Here is a 16,340-nt window from a genome sequence, read left to right on the forward strand (position 1 = left end):
TTTAAATGTTGTCTTTTGATGGGAGCCTTTTCACTTCACTAAGTGCTCATGTAATATGGGAAAATAAGTCCATCACCAATCATGACACCACAGACTGACAGCGCCTAGGTTCACTTCAGTAATCGTTTGCAAGATTAGTTTACAATCTCAATTAGGGTATTGGGGTAGAGAGCTCAGGTGCTTCCCCACAGAGATGAAGGAAAATCACAGGAAGATTCAACATAGGCTGGATTTGTACAACACCTCGCATGAGCTGGGGGCAGGTTCATTACCATAATTCTTGAATTGAAGAATAGAGTCAGGTTGAGAGGAGGAAGGGAAAAGTAAATATACAGCCAGCAGTGTAGATATGATTTCATCAAACCTTTTAAATGGACAAATATGGAAGGAACAGAACTAACTGCAAGTTCTTTACATGTTAGCAATAATGGATTGTTACGGGTGAATTGCTGGAGTATGCAACCCTGAGGGCCTTTGTCGCTAGTACATGCACAAGTGGCAAAGAACAAAATCAATAAGAGACCAGTACATAGTTGTAGATTAGCAGCTGACTTCCTATTATTTACTAGTGTCCTGAAAATAGTCTTGAGTTCCAAACTGTCATGTCAATATAATTTGAACAGATTGATTACACAGATGAGAAAATCGCCCAAAATGTGTGCGATATCAGAGCTGCAACTAGAGGCCAGATGGCCAATGTGCAAAATAAAAATGGAGATTAGGAACAAAGGAGACTGCAATTTTGACAACAGCATATTCAACATCTTCCTCACTTTTGGAAGGGATTTTTTTTAAAGGACATTAGAGATGAAGGCAAGATACAGAATGTTAAATCATAGTGACATCATTGTCCCTTGCTGCTGACTTCTGGCTGAGACCCTGAAGGGAGTAAAATGTAACAAAAGGGTATTGATTTTACTTCTTTTAATTTCTAACTTCATTTCAACACTGGCTAGCTAATAAAACTATTTGAAAAACTAATGACCCACATATTGGATCTAAGCTATAAAGCCCCACATTTGCAGTTCTTCTACATATAGGCAATTTTTAATGCAGCCCCCTTTTTAAAAAAAAGTTCCACAATCTGTATTTATCTAATTTTTTTTATTCTACAAGCAGGAATGGCTATCAGCAGACATGGGATATGTGCACGTGTGATGCTGAAATCCTCCCTTTTTTGCCCGGTTGCTGTCTCTGATCAACAAAGGTAAGTTATGTCCAGCATTGTTAATTTAAAAAAAAATAAATGCATTACATGCAAAACTACTTTTTCTCTCCTCCAGTTAAGCTTTTTTTTAGTTCCTACTTCAACATTGGGGGGAAAACGCAACTCCAGGGGGCTGCAGCTTTAAGTGAGGCTGCAGGTTGCTATGCTACCTTTCTTTTGGAGCGATCAGAAAACAATTACACATGCATAATGCTTTCTACCATGGAGCATAGAAGGAAAAAAAGAGTGCACTGTAATTCTCAGGATTCTGCATGTCTACAGAAAGATTCTGGGTGATACTGACAAATTCATGTTGTCTTGTAAATTGTCGAATAAGTTCACAAGCAGGTCAGAGAAGCAGTGGATGAGGACAGCCTGGAGGTGGTGCTGTGGTGCACTGATGGTTTTGTCGAGATTTGTTTCGTTTTTCTTTTATTCATTGCAACTTATTTTCTCCTTAGCGCCACCACTATTTCCTGACCAAAATGACCTTATTCCAAAACTCGACAAAGATCATCCATGAAGAAATGCTGGAAAATGTGCCAGATGGGCTTGCCTTTCAATTCTCTCTTGAGTTGAGGACTATTTCCCTGTCTCTGCTCGCTGACCGGAAGTAAATTTTCTTTTTAACCTTCCTAGGCTGCATGAAATCATTACAATGGTTTGCAGTCTGACAAAATCTGAACATGCTGATGTGAAAGCACACTAGAAAAGCATTTGAAATTTTTTCTGCACTAAATTAGGTCAGATATTGTTTGTGGCAGACATCAGACACTGGAAAACTTCAGAAATAATTATTTCTAGATTGTTGAAAAAAAACTATTGTCAAAATAAAACTAGTCAACAGCAGGGCAGCTACATGAGTAAACAGGAACAGCAATTTATCCTATTTTGGTGATTTGATTCAAACCAGTTAACAATTAATCAAACATCATCAACTCAATATAAACGGGGCGAAAGTGTGTATATTTCACATGGAGTCACTCAGATTCATCATTCCACCTTAGACATTTCAAAAAAAGACAGCACTACAAGACGCAGTGCAGTTCCTTTGATTCATCACATTTACAGGAGCAAGAATGCTTTTTCTGTACTAATAAATCACAATTAATCTACCCTGTGTTGGTCATCTACCCTGCAAATCTGGGTCAAACTTGTGGCTTGTTCACAAAATAGCTCTGGAAATTTATTTAAAAAAACACAATAAACACTATTATCCATTAGCAAGCTTCTCGTACCAAGAAACCAAGCTGTATCACAGCTGCATGAGGTTTGTGACAAGTTCAGAACTATAAAATCCTATCGATAAATTCATTTTAATATACTATACTACAGTATATGAGGTTGCTTCAGGATTGTACCAGCATGATTTTGGGGATTAGGAGAGAGAAGTAGGCAGGATACTGCAGATGATCTATTTCTTACAAGTCAAACTGTATCCTGAAGTTAGTTGCCTAGAAAAAATATAAACTATTAAATTGGATCAGTCAGCTCATAGCACTGCAAGTTAGTACACTAAAACACCTTCCCATAGAGTGATAGAACTTGGGTTCAGATAGGATATTTTTTGAAACAGCATTCCTGATGTTCACCATAACCGTGTGATAAGCTGAATGAATATTCCCAAAAGGATCGTTGAGATGGGAGGGGGTGGGATAGGAGAGGGGACGAACAGTGCTCACCCTCTATCAGATAAATTGCTAGATGACACGAGCAGAATTCCATAAAAGTGAAAAAAACTCAAAATCAATAAAAGTCAGATAGCAGCTTCCAACTATTATTCCAACATTTGAGCCTCAACAGTAGTAAACTCATCAGCCACATTTGTATTCAGTCTTGTCTGTCCTCAGCTTGGTCACTGGTGACTGCTCGAGAAGCAGCAGTGGTGCTCCAAAGGTTGGAAGAGCCTGCAACTCATTAAGCCTCCACCTCCTGTCAAAAAATATACATAGAGATGCCGAAAGAACATCGACTGCAGCTCCCACAGAGAGCTCTGAATAACCTTAGCCTTCGTCTAACTGTACTCCCTAATTTACAGTTTTGAGTCTACTGGGGCTTTAAAAAATGCAGAAGGCAGTGTAGCTAGGAGACATGTGTGCTGCTGTGCAACTATTTATGGTCTGAGTTTTATAGGTTTCCATTTAAATAGAACATTGAAAAACTATATGCATCCCAACAAGAATGTTCAAGAATTCCGAAGCAACATTCTCCGAATGGAGACACTTGTCGCTACCTCATGAGCAACAATTCCAACTGTTTCATCATCTTCCTTTACAAACCCTCTTTTTCAGTGCGTCCGCTGGGGGCTAATCTCGCCGACCCCCTTCCTGTCCCACTCACTACACCCACCACAACCTCCTCAGACTTTGCCACTGGATTAACAATCACTGCCCCCCTCCGCATTTTCCCTCGCGAACAAGGCCTTTTGCGGATGACCACATTTACGTCATGGTTTTGACTAAAACTTGGCTCATGGATGGTGACATCTTGCCCCTCACTGAAGCCTCGCTGCCCGGCTATACGTTCCATCAACTGCACCACCCAAACCACCAAATTGTGGTGGAGTGGCCTTTATCCCCAAATCACACCCTGGTCTCTCCCCCTGCTCCTCTGGCACCTTACTCCACACCTCTTGCCTTTTCTTTAAAATCCTTATTCACTATCGTCCCCCTGAGCCCCAACCCGAGTTTATCCCAGCGATATCCTTTCTCCTTTCCTCCTCATCCTCGCTGATTTCAATTTCCATCTCAACTCACCTTGTTCTGTTTTTCTGATTTCATTGCTCTCGTGTCCTTCCTAAATCTCTCCCACCATAAAAATTCTTCTACCCATATACACGGCCACCCAATAGAATTTGCCATCTCCCATGGCATCCATCTCAGATAAAGCCATCTCCGACCAATTCCTTGTATCTATCATCCCGCACATCCCCCTACCCGTTTTATAACTGTCCCTATACAATAACACTCACTCAAGTCACTTACAACTGCGCTTTCAAACGCCTAACTACCCAGCTTTTGGCACTGCATTTGCCGCAATAATTCTGCAGCTGTTGATCTGCTCAATGACTCCCTCTTTGCTGCAGTTGTCCACAGCAAAGCCTTTAATTTGTCCCATCCTGGACGTTCTCCTTCTGCTAAACCATCCAATGCTCTAGGTCATCTTGGAGTACATGGCTTCTTCAGTTCTAACTGTCTCCTTAAACCCCTCACCCCGCCCCTCCAACCTCACCTCCAACAAGTGTGAAGGGCTTATGGACTTCTGTCACTATCTACAACCTTCCTTTCCTCTCCAAAGTCCTTGAACACGTTGCTGGCTTCCAAATTCATACCCATTTTTCCCACAACTCCATGTTTGAATCTCTCCAATCATAATCATAATCATAATCAACTTTATTGTCATTGTTAGTGCACAAGTGCAGTACAACGAAATGTAGGCTTGCGGCTCCCGAGAGTGTACATTTAGATTAAGACATTTAAACATTCAACATTCATTTGGCTTGTAATACATTAACATAAACATAACCATAATAAAGTGCATTGGCAGATGTGCAGGCTTTAGAGTTTATTTGTGGAGTTCAGTAGGATGACCGCCCTGGGAAAGAAGCTGTTCCTAAATCTGGTCGTTCGGGTGCGAATGCATCTGTAGCGTCTCCCAGATGGCAGGTGGGCGAACAGACTGTGGCTGGGGTGGGTAGGGTCTTTGATGATGGTCCGTGACCTCCGTAAACAGCGTTTCTGGTATATGTGCTCTATGGTCGGTAGCCGGGTGCCGGTAATGCGTTGGGCAGTTTTGACTACCCGCTGCAGGGCTTTCCGGTCATAGTAGCTACAGCTGCCATACCATACTGTGATACAGTTCGTCAGGATGCTCTCTATTGTGCAGCGGTAAAAGTTAGAGAGGATCAGGGGTGACAGGTTACATTCCTTCAGCCTCCTTAGGAAATATAGGCGCTGCTGGGCCTTCTTCACCAGAGAGGAGGTATTGAGGGACCAGGAGAGGTCTTCCGTGATGTGGACTCCGAGGAACTTAAAGCTGTCCACCCTTTCCACCACAGCCCCATTGATGTGGATGGGGGTGTGACTTCCGCCTTTAGACTTCCTGAAGTCCACAATGATTTCTTTGGTTTTCTTGATGTTGAGGGCCAGGTTGTTATCGGCGCACCACTTCACGAGATGCTGGACCTCCTCCCTGTAGGCTGACTCATCATTGTTGGTGATCTGGCCTACTACCGTGGTATCATCCGCAAACTTGATGATGGTGTTGGAACCATGAACAGCCACACAGTCGTGGGTGAAGAGGGAGTAGAGGAGGGGGCTCAGCACACATCCTTGTGGGGCCCCCGTGTTCAGGGTCATGGGGGGGGAGGTGTGGTTACCTAATTTGACAGACTGGGGTCTGTTTGTTAGGAAGTCCAGGGTCCAGTTGCAGAGGGAAGTGTTCAGGCCAAGAGTGTGGAGTTTGGTGGCCAGCTTGTTGGGGACGATAGTGTTGAATGCTGAGCTGTAGTCTATGAACAGCATTCTGATGTAGGTCTCTTTACCATCTAAGTGATTCAGTGCAGAGTGTAGAGCAGTTGTGATTGCATCCTCTGTTGATCTGTTTGCACGATAGGCAGACTGGTGTTGGTCAAGAGAGGCGGGAACACTGGCTTTGATGTGAGCCAGGACCAGTCTCTCGAAACACTTCATTATGATGGGTGTGAGTGCGACAGGTCGATAGTCGTTCAGGCACGTCACAGCCGTCTGCTTTGGCACAGGAATAATGGTAGCGGTCTTGAAGCATGTAGGGACTACTGCCTGGGCCAATGACAGATTGAAGATGGCGGTGAAGACATCAGCCAGCTGATCAGCACATTCCTTGAGTATCCGGTCCAGCAGCCTTTCGTGTGTTCACTCCGCGTAGAACACCCCTTACGTCGGAGGTCGACAGAGTGAGCACCTGGTCTTCCGGTTTCTGGCTCTGCTACAGCAATGAAACCCCCTAATCTAACTCACAAATTACACCTTTGTGATTGCGATCATCTTTCCTCTTCAACCTATCTATAGCCTTCGACACAGTGACCAGATGATCTTCCGCCAATGTCCCTCCACTGTTAGCCAGCTCTATCGCTTGGTTCCACTCTTACCTATTCAGTCGTAGCCAAAGCATCTCTGGTAATGGTTTCTCTTCCCATCCCAGCATCGTTACCTCTAGAGGCCAATCTATCTTCCTCATCTACCTGTTGCCCCTGATGACATTGTCCAATTACATGGGGTCAGCTTCCAAATGGACAGATGAAATCCAACTCTACCATCTCTCTCGATCCTCGACTACTTGACTGACATCCAGTCTTGAATGAGCTGCAATTTCCTCCAGATAGAAATTGGGAAGATTGAAGCAATTATCTTCAGTCCCTGCCACAAACTCCATACCCTTGCCACTGATTCCATCCCTTTGCCCTGCCACTGTCTCAGGTTGAATTAGACTGTTTGCAACCTCAGTGGCCTATTGGACCCAGAGCTGTGCTTTCAATCTCATATCTTTTCCATTACAAAAATTGCTGACTTCCACCTCTGTACTTTATTTGTTTTCACAGTGGAGGAAGAACACAAAATACCAGTGGTACAAGGGAATCTAAAAGTAAGTCAAAGGGAGGAACTTAGTCAAATTAAAAATGGTGAAAATAATGGGATTTAAGATAGCCAAATCCCCAGGGCCTGATGGTTTCCACCCCAGGGTATTAAAAGATATAGAAGAAATTGCAGATGCATTGGTCATCATTTTCCAAAGCTCTCTTCCTGGCATGGTGAATAGGGAATTGTCTATGGATGTTGTGTATATGGACTTTCAGAATGCATTTGATAAGGTCCAGCACAACAGGTAATTAGCAAAAATGAAAGCGTACGGAATTGGAAGTAACGTTGTGACATGGGTTGGTTGGTAATTGGTTGGGAAGTAGGAGACCGAGGCTTAAAGGGTTCATTTATGAGGATAGATTGCATAAAGTTGTTTTGTATTCTCAAGTTTAGAAGTTTAAGTGCTTGTCTAATTGAGGTGTTTAAAATGTAACCGCCTCCAGACATTCAAACCACCCCTGCCCCCAAGAACTCTGCATTCCTTCAAATCTAGTCTCCTGTGCATCTTCCCCTCCCTTTGCCCCACCATTGTCAGCTGTGCCTTCAGGCATTTAGGCTGTAATCTCTGGAATTCACTCTCTGAACCCATCTGCCTCTTCTCCTCCTTTAAGCCTCTCCTTAAAACCCATTATAAGACCAAGCTTTTGGTCACTCCTCCGAATAGCTCCCTTTTTTTTTTTTAGCTTGCTGTCCATTTTTGTCTAATTATGCCTCAATGAATTGTCGGGACATTTTTCTATGTTAAATGCACAACATAAATGCAAGTTATTGTTGTTGTAGCATGAAAGAGACTTTTAAGGCTAGCAATGCATTCAAAGTTACATCACCTACCATTTACTTCAGTACCAGTACAATTTTCAGTTCTTTCCTTTCTGAAGGGCTACATAGAACTCCAGAGCCAATCCTTAATATTCAACTTAGTCAAAACAATGTGTTCCAGGGCTTTGATATTTCAACAATAATCAACCTCTGGTAGTGGGTCTAATTAATTCCTTAAGTATTAAAAAATCTGTCAGCTTTCATATTAGGTACAACTCTTGCACATCTGGAAACAGTATGGTAAATTTCACCTCCCTCACTCCTAATTTTCTTCCATGCTCTCCTCTGGGCAGTGACTCATGCTAGGGAAGACAGTCTTCTAATATCTCATCCACATTGCTATTTGTCATATTTGTGCCTTAATGTGGGCTACTTGACTGTGGGGGGCACCACAGCCAAGCCCATTTCTGCCCGAGTCAAACATCAAACATGTGCACGTACTAGCAGTGGTCTTTGGATAGTGATCAGGAGTGCCAACCCTGACTGATTTTCCATGATCCCCCTCCCCCAGTCAAGGGACATTGAGAGCAATTGTTGGCCATTGCTCCCTCAGCAAAGACCAGGGAGCAGTTCTTGTAACATTTAAAATTATAAATATTATGAAACGGAAGAGAAAACATTCACAGTATCAAAAGAATAAACCGAAAAAAAATTATGAATGGGATTGGCTTTCACTTTCAATGCCGATATGCTACTGCAAACAATTAAATACAAGGAGGAAACCACACCAAAGTTACTTTTCCCTACATTACAACATTTCAAAAATATTTCATTGGGACATCCTGAGCTCGTGAAAGGCACTATATAAAGGCAAGTTCTTTTTTTATTTTTTACGTGAGTAAACTTTACCTCGTCATCATGGACCAGTTCCTTCTTTACAACCTTCATTGCATAAATACAGTCATTTTTCTTCAAGCGTACAAGGAGAACTTTAGCGTAGCTGCCACGTCCAATGACTCGGATAAGGTCAAAGTCTTGTAAACCTAGCACTGAAGAAATCTTGATTCCGTCAACACCATCAACCACTGGCTTGATATCCTGGGACCCAAATAAAAGAAAATAATTTGACACAGTTCAAGTATACTTGTCAGTTTAAGATCCTCTTACACTTAAAAACAAAACACGAATTAATAGAATGAAGCAAAATTATGTGCCTGGAGATATAATGATCCAGTCAAAGCACCACATCAGAAGGGTCGCTGTGACTCCTTTTTCTGTGTACCCCAGATCAATACAAGGCTTCAGATAACTTTCTGTAATTTTTACATTCCCCCCATACCATACCATCCTCGATTGGGAGAAAAGTGAGATGAACACTTGCCTTGCGGACATTGCAACAGTTGCCTGTTGATGCCGCTACGTGGTTGATCTAACATGAGGCAAGCTCAAGTACTGGGAATCAGTAAACTTTTTTCTCTCCCTCCCCTGACAATAAAGTGAAGCACAATTCCGCCAACGATTTTCTGTCCTTGCATGACTCTACTCCGGCACTACCCTGATATTGGGCAACTATCGTCAAATCTCTACATCTTCTTACACTGAGGGCCAGCCTGTTAAAGAGACCAGCAAACTACCCTATTGGTATACGCTATTAATGCAACTAAAAACATACTACCAAGAATGGTAATGGAAAACAACTCAACAGGATGAAAATTTAACTGTAACTGTATCCTCCCTTCCCTTTCATAATTTGTAAGTCATTTTCTCCTCCCTTTAGGACTCTGTGCTACTAACATGTCCCCAACTGATGACAGGCTTATTGCTACCAGATTTCTGAATAGCCCATTCTGTGAGCTCTAGGAGAGTTATAGATACACCTCTTCCAATTTCAAATTTATTACTCTGCTGGCTTGGCCAAGAATATGACCTTACCTGTGTTGGGAATCAAGGGTGCAAATCCTCACCCTACCATCCAATGATATCTAGGAATTTAAATTCCACCCATGGATAAATATAAATACAGTTGAACTTCACTATAAGGAACCCCTTGGGACCGGCAGATAAGATAGTTATATCAGAGTGTTCACTATAGTAATGTTTGGCAATTTACTGCATCAGAAAAATGAAGGACCAATTTGAATTGAACATTATTTGATTCTGTTAAAAACTATACAGCATAGATTGCTTCATGTTTGTGCTTTTTTTCAATGCAAAGATCCTCAGATCCAGGTAAGGACTGTGTGAAGTTCCGCACAGTTACGATTGCCCTTCTGAGCTCATCCAGTGAAGTGATAACTGGTACTGTACCTTACACATTTTTGTCACTAGAAATTTCCTCATCCTCTCCCCGACTCAATGCCACTGATTCAATAATGTCTTCATAGCTCATAGTTACTTGGTTTACTTCAAATTTAATTTCCTGTCATTTTGTTTCTGAAATTCCCAGTGTATCGCATTCCTCTCTTGCAGACGGAATAGCCTTCTTTTGACCACTATTCTCTACATGCCATCCAGAATGTAGCTTGCAATTTTCCTTTACAATCCAGATTATCAATAATTTGAAGTTTTATTTTCAGAGCCAAAGACGATCTGTTACTTGTCATCTTCACACCCATTGCCTCGTTGCAGTTTGTGTGCAGATGGTGAACTGCCTCATCAGGCAACGGATGTACGCGTCATGCAGAATTCGCACTCCAGTATGTCATCTTTCAATTAGCCTCCGCTTGAATTCCATCATTGCATCTGGGTCAATCCTGCTTAAATTTTCATTGGAGCAAGGCTGATTTCCACTGAAAAAAATCTAGTCCTGCTGTCGGGATTGTTAAAACCGGGGGTTCATTATAGTGAAGTTATACTGTATCACAGCGTTGATACCTGATTTCCACTATAAATGAATTCCCTTACACCAATCAATAAATTAAAACCAAATACAACTGCAATTCAAATCATGTGGTGCAATTGCAGGAGATTCTTATCTGTCACTTTGTGCTGTGTTGTCCGTTGCAAGCAGAATGAAAGCCACTCCTCCAACCTTTACCTGAACGCATTTTATAGAATATAGGGTAACGTGTGTTTCAAAGGTATAGCACATACTGTATTTAGATTCAAGTGTGGTCGAGAAAATTATTTGTGCTCTTCACTTCCGGTTTGAGACACTGGCATTTTGCGGTCTGGTAATACACTACAGTATATAAGCTATCCTGCAATTGGGTATGGTAGTGTAGTGGTTATGTTACTGGACTAGCATTCCAGAGGCCTGGACTACTAATTCAGAGAATTAATCAATTCCCACCATGGCAGTTTGAGAATTTGAATTCAGATTTAAAAAATCTGGAAATGAAAAGCTAGTGTCAGTAAAAGTGACCATGAAGCTTATCGTAAAAAACCCAACTGGTTCACTGATGTCCTTTAGGGAAGGAAACCTGCCATCCTTACCTGGTCTGGCCTGTGACCCCAGTCCCACACCAACATGGATGACTCTTAACTGCCCTCTGAAGTGGCCTAGCAAGCCACTCAGTTGTATCAAACCACTACAGAGAATCCTAACAGCACTGGGGGAGCACCTTCATTGTTAACTCCTGTAACATAAATTGGCTGAAATCTATTTGGCGATCTGCAAACTCAGTGTTCAAACATCAGGTGACAGCTCACTACACAAGTAAAGCATGAAAGTGAGAACTTTATCCTACCCAATTTTCTTTTTTGCTCTTTCTCTCTGAGAAACTGGCTCATGCTAGGTGACTGTTGCATAGGTGCTCTGCAACTACTTAATCCAATTAGCCATTCTCCATGGGTGAGCCTGTAAGCATCACCAAGCTATGTTACCATGAGAGTTTCACGCTAAGCCCAATCCTGTCCCTGTCCAACACCCACACACATGCACTATCCAGCATTGGTAGCACTGATCAGGAGTTGGAACTGTGGCCGTTTTCCTCCCCTCTCTCAGCTCAGGGGTGTTGAAGGCAGTTGCAGAATCTCAACTGCTGCCTTAGCTGAGATCAGCTAATTGAGCACATACCAGGGATTGAACTTGATCCCATCTGATCTGCAGGTCTTAAGTACCACACCAGGCAGTGCATTTATCCACTATATCATCAGGGATTTCTTAATCTTTAAAAAAATAAATAAACCATTATGAGCTCTGACAGAAACGCGTCATACATCACTGCATACATGAAATATTATAAATAAGTTTACTGTTTAATGCAAAACCTACCTCTGAGTCATCTGTGACTGTGTCTAATTTAGTCCGATTATGTGGCAGGAATGGTACAACTGCAAAGGAAAGGGAACAAGAAATAATAAGTCACTTTATTGGATTGATAGAATATTTTGTTTGTCTTCTATTGAAGATAAGTGTCCAAATAGTAGTGATAAAAAGAAAACACAAAATTTAGAAATCTGAAATAAAACTGGAAAATGTTGGAAATGCACAAGTCAGTCACTGACGATGAAGGGTATAACTCCCCTCCCACCAAAATGTTAACCTGTCTTGTCTCAGGTCAGGCAGTAGCTGTGGAGAGAGAAACAAGAGTTAACATTTCAGGTCAGGTTCCTTTCGTCAACTGGAAAAAGTTCGAGATGTATCAGTTTTTAAGCAGGTATAGGGAAAGGGGGAGGGGAAGAAAGAACAAAAGGGGTCAAGGTAGAAGGCAGGTGTATTTAAGTGACAAAAGGGGATGGTAATGGGACAAGAAACAAAAGATGGGTCTAGAGGAGCTGTAAATGACATTTGTAGAAACATTTCCAGCACCTGCTGTCCTAAAAAATGGGAGCAATGGTTATGATCTGAAATTGTTGAAGTCAATGTTAAGTCAGGAAGGTTGTAAAGTGCCGAATCAAAAGATGAGGTGCTGCTCCTTGAGCTTCATTGGAACAGTATATGAAGACGAGGACAGAGAGATCAGAGTGGGAGTGAGACGGAGAATTAAAATGGCAAGCGACCGGAAGTTCAGAGTCACACTTGAGGACTGAACGGAGGTATTTAGCAAAGCGATCGCCCAATCTGCATTTGGTCTTCCCAATGTAGAGGAGACCATATCGTGAACAGTGAATACTGAATTGAAAGAAGCTGTTTCACCTGGAAAGAGTGTTTGGGACTGGTGCAAAGGGGGGAGGTGAAAGGGCAGGTGTTGCATCTCCTGCGCTTGCATGGGATGGTGTCGTGGGAAGGGGAGTGGGTGTTTCACTTCAACCATTTTTTATATTTTACAGTGCTCAGCTGGCCTCCCCCAGTTACTTCATTATTGGGCAGAAATTCATATGCATATTTTATAACCACTCTCTCCCCTCCCACATACACAAACACATAATATTTATTAGAGCCGAGCTCACACTTTTTTTCTGCTCAATAGCCACACATCATGAACTGTGAAAACAGCACTGGTCTTGCACAATATAAAAACAGCTTTCATGCCAAGTCCCAAGGTCAGCCTGCTTTCCTCAGGACAGTACAGGTGGCGTTTAATATTACTATTCGATAACATTGTGTTCATTGTTGAGCCACTATCTTGTTTTTTCCCCCTGAAAGTGGCTTCAAACAGTAATGACAAACTCAATCATAGACACATTGGGCAGGGAAGAATGGAACGATTTGCTGTCCCCTCCTCCTCATGAGGGTACCCTCATTCAGACCCAACTGTTCTCAATCTAGTTTGAATAAACAGCATTCAGTCAATTGGAACACTATATTTTAAACACGGAGACTGAATTTAATGTTAGTCTGCTATTATTTGTTCCACATTTATGTCTTGTGTTTGTCTGAAGAAGAAAGTTAAAATTCAGTAACTTAATTTTGTATTACCCATAAATACCATGCAACACATTAACACTGAACTGCGTTGCACTACGTTGGAATACGACCACCTGATTCGCAGTAGTCTTCCAAACAGGAGAGTAAAAAGTTTAGAAAACAGGAGCACCTGTAACACAGCCTTCCAGTCTGCTGTGACAGCGATCAGAATATGGAACTTGCACTAATTTATCCAGCAGTTGTGAATATTCCCCAACCTTGACTCCCAATACCCAGCAATATTTCAATTTCTCACACACTAGTCTCAAAACAAATTTGTGCAGTGAAATCATCACCAGGGAGTGACTAAATCTCCAGTGACTGCTGTTCAATGTCTGTTGAGGTTGTTTCAGGCAGAAGAGCACAGTCACAGCAGAATTCTAACAATATTGTGATATAATGGATTAATAGATTACTGCACTGGACAGGACATTTGGGATTGAGGGCTAATTTAGTATTGAGGCCTTTCCACAACATTAAAAGGCATTAAAAAAAATGCATCCCATTTATCTTAACACTGAGTAAATTTAATTCACATTAGAAAAAAAACAACAGCACTTTGTTGGGAAACCTTTGGCAGAGGGTGCTTAGATCAATCAGTATTTTCTTCTACCGCTGAAATCACATGAATCAAAATTCATTCTGCCCTGGGCTAAGTACAGTCTTCTCCCTGCTCTCTCAATCATTGTACATGAATGAAAAGAAACTCCAAGATATTTTCATAATTAATTCGGACATGTTATCATCAGGGCAATTAGTAGGAGCTATGCAAAGTGGGGTACCAAAGAAAAGTCACAGAATGCATTTAGTATTGCCTCTCAATTCTTGAACAGAAAATTCTCTTAGCATGTTTATTTTGTTAATGACTAAAAACAAGCTATATTATAGCTTGGAATGCACGTTGCCAATGTTTGTAGGTTGCTCCATTAATTGGAAGCCCTGTGATTTTACAAGCAAGTTGTCACACCCATACAAATCATGATATCCAGACAATTAGCACAGTAATTGTGCTGAGAAAGCGGGAGAGTTGGCATATATAGAAGAATGGTTTATGGGTATGATGTGGGAGGAGGAATAACTTCAGTAGAAAGATTTATTTAAGTTTAATTTTTTTTTAAACAGGGGAATAAACTGAAAATCTGGCCACTACTTTAAAAGACAAGCTTCTTTGGAAGCACATAGTTTGCACTCACAGTTTGACCAAATCAAGCATGAGCAACAGAAATGGTTCAAATCTGTTTCACTGAAGTTGTCTTACTACCCACAAGAGGTCACCAGAGGAACACATCAATTGCTTTCTGACATATACAGAAACTACCTACATTTGAAAAATTAAGCTGTCAAATTGGATTAAAAAAAACCTAAATACGTTTTCCAACGTATTCAGTTTTAGTCATGTCATTTTTGAATACAGCCTCAAATGTTCTATTTATCTTGTCGTTCGTCTTGTTAGCCATCCTACATGTTTCTATTAAAAATGTTTATGGGGAAAAGGCATTTTACTGTGGGGTTTTTTAATCCTCCTAGGCTGTCTGTCTTACATTATTTAATACTTCCAAGGTCCCTGTCAATACCAATCTCCAGTCAGCCTGTAGTGGTTGCTGAAGTGAAACCTCAAAGCAAAACCAACATCATGTCTATTTCCTGTCCCTCCGCTCAGTACTGCGCCTGGTGATTCAGCTGAGATCATCAAATGGGGAGCAGCACTTAAGAGTGATGAGAATGAAGGATATGATTTCAACATACTTCTCACTAGGCAACTTTTTCTGTGAACCTTCAGTCATGATGATTGCACTTTCCAAAATAATTTTGAAAGATGAGAGCTATTACTATTAATGTTACAGGTCATCACAAAGTTATAAAGCCTAACTGAACTGGAATTGGGTTTGCCAAGACTTAGCCTTTTAGACTAATTCAATCTAATGGCCCCATATATTTCATTGTGCATCAGCGTTATTTAACAGGCAAAGGGGAGCAGACTGGAGAGAAAGGCCCAAGAGGGGACAGGAGAAGGAAAAAAGGGAGACAGAAGTAAAGTTTAGTTCATATATTAACACTGCATACACATTGTTGTGATTGTACAGTAACAAAAGTAACGTGCGAACATGAACTTAATTCTTTTACTGGATACCATGATCCAATTGCCACAAAATTCCAACTTGCAAAACTTCTAAATAATATTTATCATGTTGTTAAAACAGGTTTTTATTGTTTTTGAACACAAATAATAGAGCATGACAACAACAAAATGTATCGCAGAGTGTAATCAATAAAATGTGAAATTGAGACTGAACAGACAACCCTCAATATGGGAACAGCAGAAACAAACTTAGCCCTTTGGAACTGAGGCAGGAAGTCTGGGCATCGGCATGCTTGGTTTATCAAGATTCCTTCTCACTACGTAATATTTTCTAACAAGATCACAGACAAGTGTAACTTTCTTGCTAAAGTTGATCAGTAAGTGTCCACTCAGGAGGTATATGCAGACTGGGTTGTCCTTATTAATCACAAATAACCTAGCAGAGATTCGAAAACACTATGTGAGGGTTTTATGGGTGCAAATTTGTGTCTTGTAACAATAATTCAACTTTTTAGTACACCAATGTACTGTATTGCTCTGATATTTTTTGTTTTAATTTACAGTACTAGAATGTAAATTACTACCAAAAATGTATCTAGCATTTCAAAAACACACCTAGAACTATTAGGTCACAATGTGTAATAAACGTTGAGGATGGTGGCGTAACTCACGACCATTGCAGTACAGGTAGACTATCCTTTATCCGAAAACCTTGGGACCAGCTGTGTTTCGGTTTTCGGAATTTTTCGGATTTCAGAAGGTTTTCATCTCCGTATCTGGCAACAAACACTGTTGCTTAGCAACAGCTTGTAAACACTCGGGCCCTGCCTTGGAAGCGTCTCTGAAGCTGTTGCTAAGCTACAGAGACTCTTTCCACAGCCTGAC

At 41.3% G+C, this 16,340-nt stretch overlaps 1 protein-coding gene across 2 annotated transcripts in view; it reads right to left on the reverse strand.

Moving 5' to 3' along the window:
- The window catches only part of prkcz (protein kinase C, zeta), a 626,261-nt gene that overhangs the window by 222,533 nt on the left and 387,388 nt on the right, over nt 1-16,340 (reverse strand). For both annotated transcript variants that reach the window (XM_085967266.1, XM_085967267.1), the window contains exons 8-9: nt 11,801-11,859; nt 8,494-8,682 (exon numbers count right to left, since the gene is read on the reverse strand). In XM_085967266.1, coding sequence (XP_085823392.1) covers nt 8,494-8,682; nt 11,801-11,859 — 248 coding nt within the window. The remainder of the gene's footprint in view (nt 1-8,493; nt 8,683-11,800; nt 11,860-16,340) is intronic.

This window comes from Somniosus microcephalus, chromosome 25 (genome assembly GCF_052327205.1).
Source record: "Somniosus microcephalus isolate GS21.2 chromosome 25, FLI_Smic_1.0, whole genome shotgun sequence".
NCBI classification, from domain to species: domain Eukaryota; kingdom Metazoa; phylum Chordata; class Chondrichthyes; order Squaliformes; family Somniosidae; genus Somniosus; species Somniosus microcephalus.